This window comes from Sipha flava, unplaced genomic scaffold, assembly GCF_003268045.1.
Source record: "Sipha flava isolate LNK unplaced genomic scaffold, YSA_version1 174_pilon_pilon, whole genome shotgun sequence".
NCBI lineage: Eukaryota > Metazoa > Arthropoda > Insecta > Hemiptera > Aphididae > Sipha > Sipha flava.
The window spans coordinates 615,090-635,805 of record NW_020272000.1 but is presented as its reverse complement, the minus strand read 5'-3'; the positions used below and the strand labels follow the sequence as shown (position 1 = coordinate 635,805).

The 20,716-nt window shown below is 28.1% G+C and overlaps 2 protein-coding genes across 6 annotated transcripts; one reads left to right on the top strand and one right to left on the bottom strand.

Annotated features, from left to right (window-relative positions):
- Window positions 1-7,163: 7,163 nt before the first annotated feature.
- Window positions 7,164-11,019, bottom strand: LOC112680189 (signal recognition particle 54 kDa protein). The gene is made up of 9 exons (XM_025550214.1): window positions 10,865-11,019; window positions 10,622-10,798; window positions 10,328-10,557; window positions 8,751-8,901; window positions 8,540-8,688; window positions 8,162-8,423; window positions 7,986-8,094; window positions 7,642-7,908; window positions 7,164-7,295 (listed from the first exon to the last, which is right to left on the bottom strand). The coding sequence occupies exons 1-9, from the start codon at window positions 10,940-10,942 to the stop codon at window positions 7,204-7,206; spliced, it is 1,515 nt and encodes a 504-aa protein (XP_025405999.1). The 5' UTR covers window positions 10,943-11,019; the 3' UTR covers window positions 7,164-7,203.
- Window positions 11,020-11,667: 648 nt separating this feature from the next.
- LOC112680166 (vesicle transport protein GOT1B) lies at window positions 11,668-18,676 on the top strand. 5 transcript variants are annotated; one of them, XM_025550186.1, is made up of 6 exons: window positions 11,668-11,883; window positions 11,947-12,038; window positions 12,787-12,965; window positions 13,361-13,442; window positions 13,503-13,541; window positions 18,386-18,676. In XM_025550186.1, the coding sequence occupies exons 1-6, from the start codon at window positions 11,850-11,852 to the stop codon at window positions 18,419-18,421; spliced, it is 462 nt and encodes a 153-aa protein (XP_025405971.1). In that variant the 5' UTR covers window positions 11,668-11,849; the 3' UTR covers window positions 18,422-18,676. The 5 variants fall into 5 exon arrangements, with proteins under 5 accessions (XP_025405971.1, XP_025405972.1, XP_025405975.1 ...); XM_025550187.1 differs by lacking the exon at window positions 18,386-18,676 and adding an exon at window positions 13,794-13,942 and having other exon boundaries at window positions 11,669-11,883; XM_025550190.1 differs by lacking the exon at window positions 18,386-18,676 and adding an exon at window positions 13,794-13,942 and having other exon boundaries at window positions 11,671-11,883; window positions 13,503-13,563.
- The last annotated feature ends 2,040 nt before the right edge of the window (window positions 18,677-20,716 follow it).

Genomic DNA, 20,716 nt, shown 5'->3' with positions numbered 1-20,716 from the left:
AAGAATCAAGAAACAAAACTATTCAAGAAAGATCTGACGTTTTTGTACAAAAATCTTTGAAAAGTGTGTTCCCTATGCTTTTTGAACTTTTTCGTCTGTTTTTTACGATTCCAATGAACTCGGCATCTTGTGAGAGGTCTTTTTCGTACTTGTGACGGTTAAAAACATCCACCAGAAACAAGATTGGCCAGGAGAGGTTGTCCTCGTTAGCAATTTTGGCTATAGAAAGAAGTATTGGAGTAAACATTTCCAAAGTGATTGACGACTTTAATTTAAGCCAGAAGAGAAGACTGTTTTGTGTAAAAATAGTTTAAGTATGCTGTAAATTAAAATATTTTTTTTTTTTTGTATCATTTTTACTTGATTTATCCTTTTTTATAAGCAAATGAGCCAGACACACATAAATTAAAATTAGGCACATTTTTATGTTGTGTGCGAACGATAATTATTTTACATGTGGTTTAATTAATAATTCAATTCATAATAAATTATTTTTTTAGGATAAATTGTTAGCAATTTAATTTTTACAGAAATAGTCTGAGAGTTTCAAAAATAAGAAATTTAAAGCCAGTTTTTGAAAAAAAAATTCAGGAAGGGGTGGGAATATCCCTCGTACCCCTTTCACCAGGGAGTATTCTTTACCACCCGATAGATCTTGCCACCTCAGTTTAAAAGGTGAAATGACGCCCCTGGAGCAGGGTATATACAATCCATCCTAACAATACCAAGTGTTTTCACTTGCCGATACTGCTCCATATAGTTAAAGGTCCAACTTCTTTTTAAAGCCTTCGCACAGTGCAAAATAACATTTATAATACTTTTTAAGGTATGTGCAAAGCATTTGGTTTATTGGATGACAAGTCTCTTGGGAAAACACGCTATCAGAAGGTTCTAGATATTGTACACTTAAATCACTCAGATTTCTATTTGCTATCATGCTAACGTTTTGTCAAATTACTGATTCTTTGATGCTTTGGCAAAGTTATCGCGATAGTATGCCCGAACATATAGTGCATCGGAAACAACAGGAACTGTAATCAGATGTTATTAGTTTTGACCAAAGTATATTTGATTAAACTTTATTTGAACTAAACAAAAATGTGGAAGTTTTATCGGGAAAATTTAAAGTACATTTTGGTTTTCCTTTACCTATAAACATAAATTGGACAACAATAAAAATTGAAAGTTTAAGAGACGGTTTTTTTGGAGCCCGATGTAGAATTTTGCGGGGCCCCATATATATATTAATTTATTAATTTATTAATTGTTTATAAAAATCTTCGTTTGTTCATGTTATTATATAACTAAATAATATTTCGAACCGTCATCAACGATAAACCATTTTACAAGTGCATGCGCGTGCAATACTTCAAAGCTATGCGTATTTGGTACCGTCTTAATTTTCATCGATAACAACCCGTTTTCTGAGAAAATCACAAGACCACATGGGTTCCGATTTGTGTACTGGGATTTTATTATTTTTACTTATAAAGTAATATTCGTAATACACAATTTGTGAGGCCCCATACAAGAGCGGAGCCCGGTGTGATCGCACGGCTTGCCCTCCTCTAGGGCCGGCACTGTCTATTAACAATAATGAAGACAAAATATTTTTTGATGCTTCTGGGGCACGGGTAAAATTTTTTTGATAAATTTACTTTTTGCAAAAGTAAAATATGGTGGAAAAATTGCTTTTGCGGTAGCATCATCTGGCATTGCAACTACGCTATTATTAGGGGGCTTACAGCTCATTCTATATTTTAACTTCCTTTGAAATATGACAGTGATGATGCTGTGAGTGATTATAACGTTTCAAAACAAAGTGGTACTGGTTAATTGTTGCGGGACTATAGTCCCATTATTTGGGACGAAGCGTCAATGTCCCAAAAAACTTCAATTTAGGCTTTAGATAGAACGGTGCGAGACTTGCGTTATCAAGGTCGTATCTAAAAATATTTTTTGGGAGGGGTCCAAAACATGTATATTGTAATTTTATTGATTTAAGATTTTAACTTTTGATATTTGGTTAAAAATTAGACAGAAAAAGATTTAATTAATCTTCTTTTATTAAAATTAATATCATATTTTCATATGATATTATGATATAAAACTAAAAGCAGTCAATGGTTAATTGGAGCTTAAGTCATTTTTGACTGAAAATATTTATGTTGGTATTAAAAATAAATAATTATTTTAAACATTTGTAAAATATTGAAGAAATTTCGAGGGGGGTGGTCCAGACACTCTGTCAGACACTTCTGGATATTAAGAAATTTTTCTTTGTATTTAAATGTATCTAATATCTCATGGGCCAATTGCGCAATGTTTGGTGTTTTCATTTCTTTCATTATAACGCTATTATATTCCTCCATTAATTGCGGAATAAAAATAAAAATTTCTTCCTAAGAAAATTTTCAATTACTTGTTTGTGTTTTTGATAATTAACTATAATCCTCCTAAATTATTAAACTGGAAACAATGCCAATGTACTTTCCAAAATTATTCTGATCTTGGTCTAAACTTATAACTAGGCCTGAGGAGTTGTTGCGTTTGCAACTTTTTTCTGTTATTTGAATTTATTGCTAAGTAGATTATAAATTCATTTCGTGCAAGTATTAATTAATAAATAAATAAATTAGTGAATTAATTATTTATTAATTTAATTTTATCTAAAAAAATGTGAGTGCAAATTTATGTAATTATTGACATTTTTTCGATTTGATTCCAATTTTGTTGATTCTCCTCAAAATTTAATTAATATGTTTAATTATCTAATTAATTTGTTACATAGGATTAAATTCGATTGGATGACACGGAGAGAAGTTCCGTGCATATTATGAGATAAGAGAATTCCAATGGGGCTGAAAGATAAATTTTACAATAGTGTAGTGAGACTAACTATCATATATATGGTTCGAAATGTTGGGTGGTTGACAGGAGAATAGAGTAGAGTATGAGTGTTACATAAATTAGAATGCTTAGATAGACGAGTGGAGTGTCAAGATAAAATAGAATAAAGAACGAATATGTTAGAAATAGTAATGGTGTAGCGTCGATAGTAGAAAAGATGAGAAAAAATAGATTGATATGCAGAGGTGGGACTAAGAATTTTTACGCCTGGGGAAAATGTTAAAATTAGGCCCTATAATAGATCAATAATCAAATACTTTACTTGAGATTTTTTTTTCAATAAAGTTAAAAATATCAAATTAGTTGTTAATAATTACAAAAATTACACCTTCTAAAATGTTACGCCCTGGAATGATTCTCGTCTTCCAGCCCTAGTTCCGCCCCTACAATTGTGTTTTGGGCATGTGATGAAGCGAGAAGAAACAAAAGCAGTAAAAGTAGTTATGAAAATTAACGTTGAAGGGAAAAGAGGAAGACCAAAAAAGAAATGGTTGGATACGATTGAGAATTATATGAAGACTGTTGGTGTGTGCGTTGAAGATGTAGAAAATAAAGTTTAGAACAAGGGTGGCCGACCCCAAATAGTTAGGAGAAAGGCGAAGGAGAAGAAGAAGAAGATTTAATTAATTTGTTATTGAATTAATGAATTCACTAACAAAAAAATATTAGTTATTTAGCTATAGACATTTTATAGGTTCGAAATGTTTTAATTAAGTTGGTAATGTTTATAGGTACCTACTTGATTATCTATTAGATTTTGATACGAATATTTTAACATAAAATAATAAATAAATATTGTGATTTTAGACTTTTTTTTGCTCATACATTACCCTTAATTATGTACCCAGAATAGGATCCAAAATAATTTATTCCATTTTTTTTATAAAACAGAATAATTATTTTTATATTTTTTTATAAAACATAAAATTTTTATACTTTTTTTTCCCGGCTATACGATCCATCGAGAATCTTTACCGCCAAAACTACCTCCTCCCATTTCTCTCTATCATACGCTATTACTTGCTAATCCGCCCCACCATGGTCTGCCTCATTCCATTTCTCATTTATACCATCTATCCATCTTCTTCATGGTCTTTCCCTTTGTTTCCTCCCCGCTAACGTCCAAATTATTACTCTTTTTATTAGACATCCGTTCGCTCGCTACGCATGTCCGGCCCATTACATTTGAAATTAAAAGTGGACTACGACAAGGGGATGCCATGTCATCCATACTTTTTAACATGGCATTTCAAAGAGTGGTCTGAGAGATGTCAAACTGAGAAGCTAAGTCACCTGATGATGGAATGCTACTTGCATACGCAGATGATATTATAATCACTGGAAATACTCGAACAGAAGTTCAAATAAATCTGAAGAAATTAATAAAGGCAAGTAAGATTATGAGTCTAGCAGTAAATGCGGAAAAGACAAAATATATAGTAGTAACAAGAGGACCAGAAGATAGCTCCAAACTTAAAGTAGGAAATAATGAATTCGAACAAGTTAAAGAATTTAAGTACCTAGGAGTAACTCTTAACAACAAAAATATTTTTATGCTCTAAAGTTTGAAAATTGATTACAAGATTTTTTACAAGTTTTATTTATTTATTTATTTATAGGAAATATTTATGTTTGTATTAAAAATAAATATGTATTTTAAACTTTCGTAAAATGTTAAAGAAATTTCGGAGGGGGTCCACACACCCTGGACCCCCCAGATACGGCCTTGTGCGTCATAATAATCCTACGGGTGGCTGCACAGTGTTGTTCTCTGGAGACTTCCGTCAGATCTTGCCTGTGAGTACAAGAGAGACAAGAGCTGATGAAGTCAACTCGTCTTTAAAAAATTTGAAAGAATATGTACATAGCATATATATATATATAGATATACAAATACAAGTTTATTTTAATTAATAATAACTAAATATTTATTAACTTTATCGGACTAAACTCATGCCTAAAACCTTCACTGTGATGTTCTTTTTAATTTAAAAAAAAACTCATCCAATAAGTATTTTCAGAATTTACTCCGAACAAAAAAGAGCGACTTCATTTTATATAGTAGTATAGAAGCAGTGTTTGAAATGGCTCAAGATAAGTGGAGGGATGCCTTATAATTCAGATTTCCTGATATCATCATAACATTCTTCACACATTGTGTACCTATATTTTTTTTTTTTTTGTAGTTCACATGAAGTATATTATCTTAGTCCGTGGCTCTAAATACGGGTATAATATGAGTTGCGAAACGGCTTATACTAAACAACACTATAAGCCAGGCGCCCGGGTCTGAATGTTAAAAATAATTATTTTCACTGGAAAAAAAATGTCTTATATATAAATATAAAAATTATAAGTATATCATTTTAAAATATGAGTCTTAAGAGGAATGCGTTATTCTAGACAAAACAAGAAGAGAGATGCCATCCCTCCGTATCACCCTCCCCTCCACTTCGAGCACTGTAAAAAAGTATAGATATAGATATAGATTTGAATTATGATACTGCTGCAGGTTTTGATGGAGTATCTGTGAAAACACTAAAGACTAATGCTACAAATATTATTGAATCTCTAACATATATTTATAATCTAAGTATTTCTAAATATACATTTCTTCATAAACTTAAACTAGCAATTATCAAACCATTATAAAAAAATGGTGACTCAATGAATATTAATAATTATAGACCAATTGCAAAAAAAAAAAAATTGGCGCCCCTCTAAGGGCTTATCCACGGAAAAAATAGGAGATAGTTCATGAGCCTTTAAGATATTCTAAAATCAATGCTATTTTTGTCAGGCACGCGATAACATAATACGCTGTATTATTATAAATAACTTATGTTTATTGACATTATCACAACAAATTTGGGAACTGATATTAGGTATATTAATAATATTCTGGATTGCTGATTGTTATAGATTAATAATATATATTATATTATATTACATTATATATATATATATATATATATATATAATACATATTCTTTAATTCAGGCTCAAAATTTACAAGTTAAATTTTGGTAATATTTAAATTGGACGAATCCTTAATATTTGTGGTTTTTTTTAATCTAAAGTCAGATTCACTTAGAATGGACTTTTGTGTAATTATTTTGTAATACCTGTTTGTGTTTTGAAAGTTACGCTTGTGTTTTATTTGATTTTTCACTAAGTATGGACCCTACAAAAAGCCCAATTCAGTATTCATAGATACGCGTAATTTGATTTCATTATAAATTTATCTACATTAAAAAAAGTTATAATGTGTATCTCACATACCTACTCGTTCAATCGATTCCTTAAATACGTATTCGGGGGGGGGGGCAATTACCCCCCTGCATTAATTTATGATACTGTTATTCAAAACAAAAAAATAATAATTTCAAAATAATTTTAAAAGTTCAACAATTCACAAATGAGCAAATTTCCGACCACAAAATGTTGGCGCCCCCTAAAAACTGGCGCCTGGGGCAGTTGTGGCCAGTTCCCCCTTAAATGCGGCCCTACGAACCCTATTAATAAATCTCACCGAGTCAATATGCAATACCATCAATATCGAAACAATAAATAAAAATTTTTTGAAAAATTTGCCACTGTGCTTGTATATAAATACGTCACTGTATGTAATTACTCAATTTATAATAATTGTCAATATTTCAATGGTTATTAAATTATGTATAAATTGCAGAATAATAATTTAAAAAATAAAATACTTTTATGTTATGATTATATTATAACCACTCATTAAATTCCATAGACATTGTTGTTGGTTTTGTTTTGCTTCATTTCAACAAGTCGTACAAATTCATTATTTTTTAAATTAATACGTCGAAGGAACATTTCTACTTAACTATAAATTTAAGATTCGTTTTCCATTTATTTATTTTTTATTTGAAAACTTTGTACTTAAAAAAAAGAAAAAGTGAAATATAAAATGCATTTTATATTTTTTTAAAAACCATATTGATTTTATTTTGTAATCAAATATTTTTACAAGACTAAAATAAAAATGTATTAACTAAAAATAAAATATTAAATATTACTTTTTCTTTTTACAAAAATTTAACATGTTGTAAATACAATGTATTACAATGTCTGCAATTTGATTCATTTTGATATTTCCTCTTTCCATAGAATGAATAGCATAACATGTAGAAATATAATTATCATGGGAGAAGGGAAATAGAGAAATAATAAACACAAGTATTCTTATTTTACAGATTTTTATAAATATGAAAAAGTGAACAATATTCTAAAGAAAATAATATTTTTTATTTGTTAACAAGTATTTTATTTTCCTAATCCACCCATTAAATTACCAAGACCTCCTCCAGCACCTTGTTGTAACTGTCGCATAACATTTTGTAATCCGGGCATACCACCTATAAATTAAAAATTAAAAACGTAATAGAAATAAATTTATCTTTATAAACATTATTTAACAGAATGAATTACTATTTAATGCAAATCAGATACACATATACATATTTCATTATTAACTTAATGTAATATAACTCATATTAATAATTTTACTTTCCAAAATGAAATAATATTGATTGACTCATGTTAAAAAACGAAAAATACAAATTTTTTACAATAAAATTATAAAACAAATTTTAACAACATTTTAAAAAAAAAGTGTAACTTTATTTACATAGTAAACAGCTTTTACTTAATTATTATACATTCAATCAAACCATAATAAATAAAATGTAAATTAAATCATACCAATTTGTTGTAAGACTCTGGGATCCATCATTTTTGTGATTTGCTGATTGAGTTTTGCCATTTGTGATGGATTAACATTCTTAGACATATCGCCACTTTTGAATAATCCTTTGATTCCACCCATTTTTTTTACTACACCAGCAAACTTTGTATACTGTGATATAAGCTCTCTTACTTCACGTTCTGTTACACCGGCTCCTTGAGAAACTCTAATTATACGTCCTGGTTGTTTTGTAAATAACTTTGCTCCATCTCTATGATCTAATTCTATAAAATGTGTATAGTAAATTGTTTATCGTATAATTTATTAACACTTTTTATTAAATATCAATAAAATAATTTACCTCCATCATTCATACTGTCCATGATTGTCATAAGTTTTTTTAATCGAGCCATTGATTCCATTTCACTACCTTTAGATAAAAAGTCTTGACTGAATCCTGGTATCATTCCCTAAAATAAACAATAAAATTTAAAAACAATCTCTTTAAATGATAAGGTAAAATTATAAATAATTTACCATGATTTGAGAAAATGGACCCATCTTCATAATATTTTGGAACTGTTCATACATATCTCTGATTGTAAACTGTCCATGTTTTATTTTCTCGATCAGCTCTTCATTATCTTCCAATTTTAATTCGTTTACTTTGTCAATAAGTCCTTCAATATCTCCCATACCAAGTAGTTTAGACACAAATGGCTTTGTTTTAAATGGTTCAAAATCATCAATATGTTCACCAGTACCAATGAAAATAATTGGACTTTTTGTAGCTGCCACACTATTTAAAAATTCGGTTTTTTAATTGTATATTAAAAATATAAAATCCAAATATACTACATTAAAGAATGAATAAAATATAGTACATCGTTAAAAATAAAAATAATAAAAACATACGCGCTTAGCGCACCTCCTCCTTTTGCATGACCATCAAGTTTAGTGATAACTACAGAACCAATATTCACTTTATCTTTAAAAGCTCTAGCTTGCCCTTCACATGCTTGACCAATTGTTGCATCCATAACAAACACAATATTATCTGGTTTCTAGGGCAAATTATTTAATTTATACTCAATTTTAAAAATGTAATTTATAAAAGCTTTCTTACAATAGCATTTGAGACTTGCAACATTTCTTCAAATAAGGAAGCTTCTTGTTTATGTCGTCCACTTGTGTCAACAACTATTATTTCAAAACCTTCTTTTTTAAACATATCAACACCGTCTTGAGCTATCACAACAGGATCAACTTCTGTGTAACTGAAAGTTTCAATTGTTAAAAAAAAAAAATAAGAGTTCAAACCCTTCAATTTAAATTTCATTAGAATTAAAACCTATTTAATTGCATTTAAATTATATTAAGTTTAAGCATAAAGTATCTTCTTTTTCTCTTAAATATTTAGTGTTGGCCGCCCTTACCCTAAACCTCCACTCGTCTATATTTTCTACATCCCCTACGCATATAACAACAGCCTTAATAACATTCGCAATCATATGCAACCTTTTTTTTTTTTCGTTTTCCTCTTTTCCCTGCAACATTGATTTTCATATCATAACCACTTTTGTTACTTTTGTTTTCTCTCGCCTCATCACATGTCCAAACTATATTAGTCTATTTTCTCTCATCTTGTCCACTATCAACGATACACCAATACTACCTCTTACATATTCGTTCTTCATTTCACCTTCTCTAGTCACTCAACTCAACTAAGCATTCTCATTTCCGCAACATTCATACTCTGTTCTATTCTCTTGTCAACCATCCAACACTATGAACCATCAAGCATAGTTAGTCTCGTTACACTCCTGTAAAATTTACCTTTCAGCTTTATTGGAATTCTCTTATCAAATAAAATTCCAGACGCTAATCTCCATTTCAATCAATTGCACTTAATCCTATGTTTTATATCAATGTCAAAGCCTTTGTCCTTTTATACAGATTATCCTAAATATTTAAAGTTCTCGATTTTACCTATCATATCCCTGCATATTGTCATTTTTCTCCTCATACTCTCAACTTCTTAGTATCTTCTTCCAAAGTCATACTCTATATACTGTTTTATTTCTACTAATTTTCAATATCTTGCCTTCAAGGGCTAACCTCCACTCATCCAACCTATTATTAACTTCTTCCAGTTTTTCTGACCAAAAATATATCATTAGCAAACATCATACACCATGATATCTGGCCTGTATGTCTTTCGTAACTTCATCCATTATCACAGAGAACAAATATTGGCTTAGAGCCAAACCCTAATGCATACTAACTCCTATGTTAAAATCTTCTATTACTCCACAAAAACTCTTTACTCTAGTTCTCGAAATTTCATACATATCCTAAATCAAATTTATAAATATATTTTTGGAGCCTCTTTTCTCATTAAGTTCCCACTTTTTAACTCCTCTTGGCACTCTGTCATATCTTTTCTAAATCTATAACCACCAAGCATAATTTTTTCTTCTTTTCCCTAAACTTCTCTTTTAGTTGTCTAACACAAAATAATGACTCCATCGTCAATTTTCTTGGCATAAAACCAAACTAATTTTATGATATTGATATCATTACTTCTTATTCTCTTTTCTATATTAAGCATAAATTATAAATTTCTAAATTAATAAAAATGTCTAATTCATTATAGTGCACCTTGGTAGTGATTAATAAATAATGATATTTTTATATTTTTACCTTCCATAAAAAGGTATTTGAGCTTTGGTAGCATTCTGTTTTAACTGATCATATGCTCCAGCTCGAAAAGTATCCGCACATACAAGACAAGTTTTCCAATTTTTTTTTAAATAATAATATGCTAATTTTGTACAAGTTGTTGTTTTACCGGAACCTTGAAGCCCTACAAACATGATTATATTTGGTCGACCTTTAACAGGCTGATATGATTTGACACCAGGATCTACTAACTAAAAATAAATTTTAATATAAAAAAAAAAACGGTGAAATTTATTTAAATGATGAATATCATACTTTCACTAATTCTTTAAATACTGCACTTTGTATCATGCGTCTCTTATTCAGGCCACCAGCCATTTCATCAAAATCAATAACATTGCGTACATTTTCTCTAAGTTTTTTAACTAGCATAACATTAACATTGGCTTCCAAAAGTGCTGCACAGATATCTTTCAGCATAGAATTCAAAACCTATTCAAAATATTATTAATCCATTTTACTACAATAATTACAAAATATACTGAAAATTGAACATACCTCCTCATTGATGATACTAGCGTTATTCAGACCCCGAAGGGCTGAAGTAATCTTACGGCCTAAATCGGCCAAAACCATTTTGTTACAGTTTTATGAAAATATTAGTTAAAAAGCCATGTAAATTGTAAAATTCTTGTTTAGAAATATCATTATTTATCATAACTTTGATAAGAACTTAAATACGTATATCAGGACAACATATCAGTCCATGACGTATACCATATTGGCTGTACAGTGGCACCACCAAACATGATCACATATAGTAAACATGCTCTTTTTCAAAAATTATTGTAAATTTAAAGAATGAAGTAACAAGTTGTACAAATACCAATAATAATAAATAACAATATACAATTTAACAATTATTGTTCTACTAAATATTAAATAATTAAAATATAAAGTCTTGGAGACTATCCATTAAAATTAGATATAATATTTAAATTGTTTTGCATAATTAATAAATAATTTCGTTTTGTTCTGAAGTCTAATTTTTATTTAAAAAAATATTTCTTTGACATATTGAATTTATAAAAATAAAAAAAATTTATCATTTTAATGAGTTCTGTGATATTTCTCTACATTTAAACCATAGAATATTCTATACATCAAGTAAATTTTTTCGTTATGTAATTTCTACACTTATTTAGGTATTATTGTTTTATTATATTAAATATATTATTATTATTATTATTAAATATATATAAATATTGTGTTATTGTATTATTATTGTATGTACCTATCTGTGATTTAAACAGTTCCAATTTTGATCTTATCAGAACTGTTATCAAATTTAAATCGTGAAATAATTTCTCTAAACATCAAGTATGAATTATACATACCTTTTAAAACATTTAAATATTGCATATTTAATATACAGTTAATTGTTACTTTTTATTCAGTATTATTTTTAGTTACTGTACGTTTATAATTTACGGAATAAAATAAAATGATATTTACATAATTTTTAATTTATCTAAACTTATTAATGACTTCAATGTTTGAGATTACAGATTTACAAAGTTTGCGTTTATAATTGATATAGTATCTTCTGTAATTATAAAAATTTGTTTTTTACTTTACAGAAATCGGAGTCGGCTTAGCTGGTTTCGGCATATCTTTCTTATTCTTGGGCATGTTATTACTATTTGATAAAGGTCTTTTAGCTATTGGTAATGTAAGTATTAAGTTAATTTTATATTTATAATAAATATAATTGTTTGCTGCTTTTGAAAATTTTTGAATGCTTTTTAACAATATTAGACAAATGAATATGGATATTAGGAAATTGTTCCAGGTAAGAAAGTGACACAGAAAAAAAGTTTACTGTTAAAAAATAAATAAATATCTTATAATAATATTATTTAAAAATATAAAAATGTATTTATTCAGGTATAAAAGATCTCTTATCTTTTGGACTATTAGTTTAAAAAATTAGGTATATATGCAGATCTGTCTTCATTAAAATATTGATAATTTTACGAATTTCAACTTCTTGACCAATTTTGATTTTTTTCCGATTAATTTCTCCTACTTGCTTTGTCCGTTTCAACTTCTTGACACATTTTTATTAGTGATTTCCATACACTGGGGTGTTTAATGCTGATGAGATAAGAGAACCTATTGTTACATGTGATAGATACCTGTATATTACCAATGTGTATGTAACTGTCGAACTATAGCTTATGTCAATAAATTGTCTTTTAATATCTACAGATTAGATTTATCTACCCAATTTATTTTATAAATAAAATAACAAGTATAGTAGAAATATCACTTTATTTAAATTGCAACAGGAGACTTTACCAGGGATTTTTTTCCGTTTATCATGTTTATGTTGTAATAAATTTAATTTAACCAAATGCATTTAATTATTATTACATTTTGAACAATATTAAATTAATATGTTATAATTAATTTTTCAGATATTATTTATTGTGGGACTAAGCTGTGTTATAGGAGTACAGCGGACTTTAAAGTTTTTTTTTCAAAGACAAAAAATCAAAGCATCATTATCATTTTTTGGTGGAATTTCCGTTGTTCTCTTTGGATGGCCTCTTGTCGGAATGTTATTAGAAATTTATGGGTTTATACTTTTATTCAGGTAATTTAACACTTATTTAACAATATGTTTGAAAAATTTTGTTTGATATATTTATTTATATACACCTATACATTTTAACATAAAAATATTCTTTTTTTTTTTTTTTAATATTTAATTGAACAGTCATAAGTTATTACTACTAAACTTTAAATTATTTTGTTGTGTATTATCTTTTGTGTACTATTTATTAATTAAGCACTAAAGATGTATTTCTAATTTGTTGCCTACCATGTGTTTTCTATTAGTCATCTTTTTTTGTTGCATCTAAGATGTTATACTTAAAATAGTATAAAAATGGCAGGTTCATAGGTATTTTTATTATGATTTTTATGATTATATTACTAATTAAATTATTTAAACGTGAAATGTTATAATATAATATGTTTATTTTCTAGTGGTTTCTTTCCAGTAGCAATAAATTTTATGCGCAGAGTACCAATATTAGGCACTGTTCTTAATTTGCCTGGAATCAGTGGAGTAAGTTGAACCACTAAAATCCAATAAAATTCATTTTTAATTCATTTTGTATTTTTTAAGCTATTGGATCTAGTGGTTGGTGATACAAGACGAACAATGGTATGAATACAGCATATCCACTGTAAATATTAAAACTTTACACAATGTTATGTAAGAATTTAATTCTGATAAAATTTTTTTTTTCATATATACATATAAAAATTAATAACTTATAGATATACAGTAATCAAATCAATATTAATCACATATTTTTGTTATGAAATATATTTATTTATTTTGTTTATAGTGTAGTTTTAGTATTTAATAATTTATTAATTTTAAATATTATTAAAATTACAATTTTATTTTTAGGATTTCAATTGATTTTATACTTTAATAATTCCAATATAATTTTTTCTAACTGGACGTTCCTGGGCTATTTGTTTCCAGTTACTTACTTTATCATGATAACAAATAAAAAAAAAATTATTTTTACATTATAGACATACATATTTTTTATATGTTTCTCTGTATAATATATTTCAACTATACATTATTCATTTTTAAGTAATATTTTTAAAATTAGTACTTGTGTAAAAATATTTGATCTTATGAAAATATAATATTGATATTTGTTTTTTTAGTTCAACTGTATATTATATTAATATTACACAAAATATTTTATAATTTTGTTTGAAATAAATAAATCAATCCATAGAACTGAAACTTTTTGTTATTGAATATATATAATACATTTTTCAATATAATTTTATGTTTCAATGTGAAAAAAATATGAAAGCAGCTTTAAACGTTTAAAGTTAATCTTTTATAAATATATAATTTCTAGCTTTCCACGTATTACTTTTTCATATTAATTGTTCGCTGTAAATCATTGCTTGCTCTTACTAGTTTCTAAATTACTAACATTAATAATTTTTATTTTTAAAATATAAAGAAGCGTGAAAAAGTACTTTTAATTTACAATTTTTTTAATTTCATTGTGGATTTCTTACAGCCATGTTATGTGGTGGTGTTACTACATGGGATTGTAATGATTATATTAGAGTTCTGTCCCAGAATGAGACTTCAATAATGTATGTTTGTAATTTATTAAACTCTAGGTTGAGAGACCATAATATCATTGCCGTGTTAAAATAAAAAGTTGAACAAGTGACTGATGAAATATATTTTTAATTATTTTTTCAAATACGTTCTTTGTATTTCTGTTCCCTTACAATAGTTATTGTAAAACAAATCGACCATTCCTAATTAATTTGTCAGTTAAAGTAAGCTAATCACTGTAGCATAGAGTAGTCATATTATAATCAGTGTTTATTTCAGACCATTTAATTCAAGGGGGTATCGCACGTTTGGGTTGGAGGCATGTGGTTTAAGGTACTTCATTGGAATACATAATTAATAATTAAAATGCGTTTGCTCGGCTAGTATCATCAACGCATAGCCTGTGTCACCACACCAAAAATAAATTATTTATTTATTAATAATGTAGTGTATTATTATTATCGATGTTCCACGAACGTAATTTCTGAGAAAAATCAAATGTCAATATACGTTATCTTCAGTTTAATTTTGGTGTATTATATATTGTACATAAACCGTCCCAACCAAAACTAAATTTAGTTAATTGCTGGATACATATTAATTATTATTTTTATTGTTTAAAAATATGTATATATATAAATATTAAATAATTTCTTTTTTTGCTCATCAGTGTTTCAAAAACGGTTTTCGGTTTTTGCGTTAGCTGAAGTAGCAACATATTATCCTAAATACGGCCCTGCCTACCACTAATGAAATGCCACCCCAGGTATAGGCCTGTGTTTCTTGTGCCTTCCGCCGGCCCTACATATACTTTATGAACGTATCAGTTATTATAAAATTCTATCTGACTCGTACTACAATTTCTGTATGACGTAATTTGATTTATTAATACAATACAAATAATTGTTTATACTTATTTCACTACACACAATATTTTAAAAATTATCTTTAATATAAAATTTTTAAATGCCACCTAGATGTGCGCCTATGTCGCCTACCCCTCGAGCCGGCCTTGAATCTAGGGAATACATATTTTATTTGGTAAGAACCAGGATACATTTTTTCCCATTTTTCCTTAATAAAATACATTTTTATTGATTTTTTTATTAAACAGGTAAAATTATTACAAAAATATATTTATCACGTCGGCGATCAAAATGATTTTATTTATGTGAAGCCAATTGGGTAGCCGACGACCCAAACCGAATTATTTTTCTTGGGTCGCCGGCTACCGAAACGCGTTATTATCTTAAATGAAATTTATTTTAATAGTATTAACTGTAAATTATTAAAAAGTAAAAATGTTGGATTTATTATTATGTCGCTACCCAAACCAAATACGACACTCGCAACCAAGATTTTTGGTTGCGTTCGTGACGACAATTCGTTTGATACAAGTTGCATACTGATTTTTGTAAACATTGGTAAACATAGTTTCTGTATAGCCCCTCCCCTTAAAATATAAATATTACATAAATAGTATTTATAATTATTGACTATTATTTTATTTAGAATGTTTTAACAATAAATACTGAAGATTTAAAGTGTGACATTACTGTATTTAAAAATATTTTAAGGAATGTCTTACACAACAAGTTTTTCCTAATTCATTTAAGCTCCTTCAACTAACAATCATATTACTAGTCAGTTCATCCACTTGTGAGAAATCATTTTCGGCAATGCGAAGGATCAATACATATTTAAGGTCTACTTAGTAGACTCTACTATATTTCAAAACCGGTTCAATGAATTAAGTATACATAATATAGAAAAATATATTCTTATAGACGTTGATGATATTATAAACAAATTTTCTAAAACAGAAGTCTATCACCAGTTAACTACTACCTTATCCGTTGGAAAGACTCCTGCTGAAGCAGTTACTATTGCCTCAACAGTACAGTCCAATGCATTAGGTGTGTTAATGGAGGGGATGAATCCGTCAAGACGACTAATTTTAGAAGCTAGAGACATTCAGTCATATGACCAAGCTTTACGCATAGCCATAGAGAATGAAAAAGTATGTGATAAAATCGGAAATTGTAAAAATAAAAATTCGAATAATTATAATAAGGGCACTAATAATTACTATAACCACCGAAATAATAAAGCGAGTATTAAATGCTATAAATGTAACCGTTTTGGACATTACGAGAGAGAATGTCGCACTAATGTACCTTGAAGTTCAGGATTTAGGAATCCAACAAATAATGGCACTGAAGTAAAAACCGAATATGTCGAAAATAATGTAAAATTTTGCAAATATTGTAAACGAAATAATCACGAAATTTCCGAATGTCGCAAGCGAATTGCTAACGAAAATAAAAATAAACGGGATTTATACATAACGATAATTTAAAATTTGAATGACAGAAAATATATTTATAATGATACATACAAACCGATTAATTATAGTAACATTTAATGTAAAGTATTAAAAAACTATTAATTTAAACATTTTTAAGATATTTTTTGACTTATAATATTTTATTTAAAAAGCTACCAACTAAAAATCAAAAGTCAGAAATCAAATTAGAAAATTATTATAATATTATATTATATTATATTCAACAAAAAGTCAAAAAATCATTTTAAGATACTTTTTGACTAATAATATTTTACTTAAAAAGCTACTTACAAAAATTCAAAAGTAAAAACCCTTTTAAAGATTATTTATACTCATACTTCATAATAGTATCATAAATAATAAATAGGCATTACAATTTGATAATATTAAATAACACATAATACTAGATAACAATGTTATAAGTAACAGTTTTTAAAAAGCGTGGCAAAACCAAATGACCAATCAGAAAGCTAAAATGATAACCGGTGCCGAGACCGACCCCAGAATGCTAATATGCTTCCCCGGACTATACTTATATGTTTATTGTTAGCTGTTACGTAAATCGATTATAATTTTTCTTTTCGGCTCCAATATCATGAATTTCTTCAAACATATATATTATATTATGAACAGTTAAGTGTAATACGAGAAACTAAAAATTAAATGATTTCGGCATCTCACAAAAGGCAATAGTTTTTATTTTTACTTAGTATTTCGCGATGGAAAAAAATCTTGCCGTAAATACAGCAAAAACCTGTGAGTGGGTTACTTACCCATGCACTTCAAAGATGTCTGTGAATCTTATAATGTAACCTTATAATTTGTTTTAATATTTGAATTCGGAAAAACATTCATTACTCGAGTTTTATAAGATTATTGATTGAAAATATATATGATTATTTTTTAACGGCAGAAAATAAATCTCAACCTTTTCTTATATGTAAAAATAACATACAAAATGCACAATATCTTAAAAAATTACGGTTTATTCGGTATATAATTTTAACGATATGAGAACATACGCGCGCGCGCGAATGAAAAAAGATGAGGTTATATGGATTGATGTCGGTTAAGTTTTTCGCTAGATATTAGGTGTGAGAATCGATTTCTAACAATAAAATAATTTAGTAAATATGATGATACGATTGAATTTACAAGTTTCTATTTTAATAATTGTATGGACTTGAAATAACGTTCATCGTAATTAAATAGCACATAGGATTATGTACATCAAATAGTTATAGTATTAGTTAATAGTATAACGTCATATTATACACCCGAAAACAATTAGTTTTGATTTATAACAATAATAATATGAATGCACATTAGTGTACATTGTCGTTTTAAATTGTAGAAATATAATATATAATATAAAATATATTGTACGCATTAAATACGTCGTTAAAATCACTCGTTATAATAAATTACATTAACAACAACCGATATCACTGTCGTCGATGCATAATACACATGCGTAATGTTATTATTATATGTTAACAAAACGCTAACTAACGATGTGTTTATAATATAATGTTTTTCTTTTTGTTCTGTGCAGCAATCATTATTACACTCACGAAGAGTTACCGACTAAAGATGTGCACATCGATTTCAAAAAACTCGTCTCGCACATCAAAAACAAGCTGGAACCGACTTCTTATTTATCAAGATTCACTAACAACTACTACATTAACTGAGTGAAACATCTAACATTTTAATCACATTGAACAATCGCATTTATTGAATTACACAACATTATTGAAGTACACAACGTGCGTTCTGTTTCATACATTGTTGTTCGCACACGTGGTATACAAATATCTATTTCATATACATTTTGTTAACACGATGTTAATAATAATTATATACTCTTGCACAATTTTTATTTATAAGACATATGTCGCATGTATTTTACAATTATTTCCAGCTGAATTTAACTCGCAATTCTAGAGACGATTATACATGTTCACGACTTAACAGCCCTCTTCTTTTTTTTCGATTCAACAATGCCTTTTATCCTTTCGCAATGTCCAGCAGGGTACGTAGATTACGTCCATGATATTTTGCTGATCATCTGGTCATCGTTAATATGAGCGGCCCATTGCTACACCACTGTAGCCTATTAAGGTATTCTTAAGAAACATCAGATCCCTCCATAGGCCTTTTTAAAATTGTATAAATTAGTGTTCTTAATGTAAGGAAATTATAAGGAACAAAAAAATATTGCAAGGATTTATTGTAAACAGTGCCGGATTAACAAATTTGTCACATGGGGGCAGATTTTAAAATTCCGCCTTTCAACCCCCTCCACAAATCAAAAAAAATATATTTATATATATATATATATATATATGTGTGTGTGTGTATACAACAAGTAACAACATAGTTAAGATTATTTAATTAATTTATATTTATAAAGATATTGTAACACCGGTAGTTTTAAAATTTATAGGCCTTAGTAGGTACTAAATATAAACATTTTAATACAAATTTATTCAATATAAAACATTTACAACTAATTTTTAGCTTTCTGTGCAGCAAACTCTTCAATAATATTATTCCAACCTATACTTTTTAGGAAAATATTTACAATATATATTAGAAACAACTATGTCATATTTTCATTAGATAACTATGTTTGGCGGTCATCAAAACCGCACACTTACCGTTCATAATCGTGCATTTTACATCGTTCAATACCGCACACATTTATTCTATTGTTAAAAAGGGAAATTTTAAAGGTCGGTAGTTCAAATCCACACACATTTGATTAACAGTTCTTTCTTCCTGCATACTTTGCATGTACGGTTCACGTTGCTGTTTCGTATGATTCCCACTTATAATCGTTTTTTTTTTTATCCTAGACCTATTTGAGGTGGTATTACGTAACAAATTAGGGGATATTTTTATTTTTAACTGTCCCAGCGAACGTAGCGAGCAAGTGACTCCGCTCGATCTCGAGGTGCACTCATGTTATTTTAGGTGAATGTATAAGTTATTGATACATATATATATATATCAATGGGTGGGGTATTGAACGGTTTAATTTGGCGGACATATGTGGAATTAGGATATAAAAGTGTGCGGTTTTGACGACGACCTGTTTTTGAAAGTGTGCGGTTATGAACGACGCCTATTATGTTTTCTGGTAGTTCTTGACTCTTTTTAAAACTGAGAAGGATCTTTCTTCGCTAGCATTTGAACATGGTATAAATATAAAAAGTTTTAAAGCTATTTCCATAATAGGGAATGCATCGTTTAATTTTGATACCGTTAATACTTCAAGAAAACTGTGCATAAATAATTTTTCATTTTCTGAAAAATACTTCATTATTGTTTTAAATATTATAATCTCATTCTCAAGATCCGGTTATAAACACTATAAATATTTACTAATTGCTTTGATTTTTCTCGTAAAATATCATCGTCAATTCCTTCTACATTTAAAAAAAAACCAAACAACTCATTTATTTCAATATATGCATTTGTATACGCTTTTCACTCATATTGATTGAAAATAAAATATTAGGCACGTTTGTTTTCCAGTCAATCGTGATTCGTGAATCGAACTCGACAATAACGACATCTATGACCACGAGACTTGAAAGAGTGAGAGAGTGAGAGAGAGATAACAAAAACAATTGCTGGGTAATGTGTAAATAAATTATTTGAAACTATTAATATCAAATTTAATAATCTGATGGATATAAATTATAATACACACAGAGATATATAAGATATATAATAAACACCATTTTATGTCAGCGTAACGAAAATAAAAATGCATGTGTAGGAGCACTAAATAATAATAATATGGTTTACCCTTAATATGCTAAACGCCCACAGACGAAATAACTTAGCGGTTTAATATAATATAAAATAACTATTA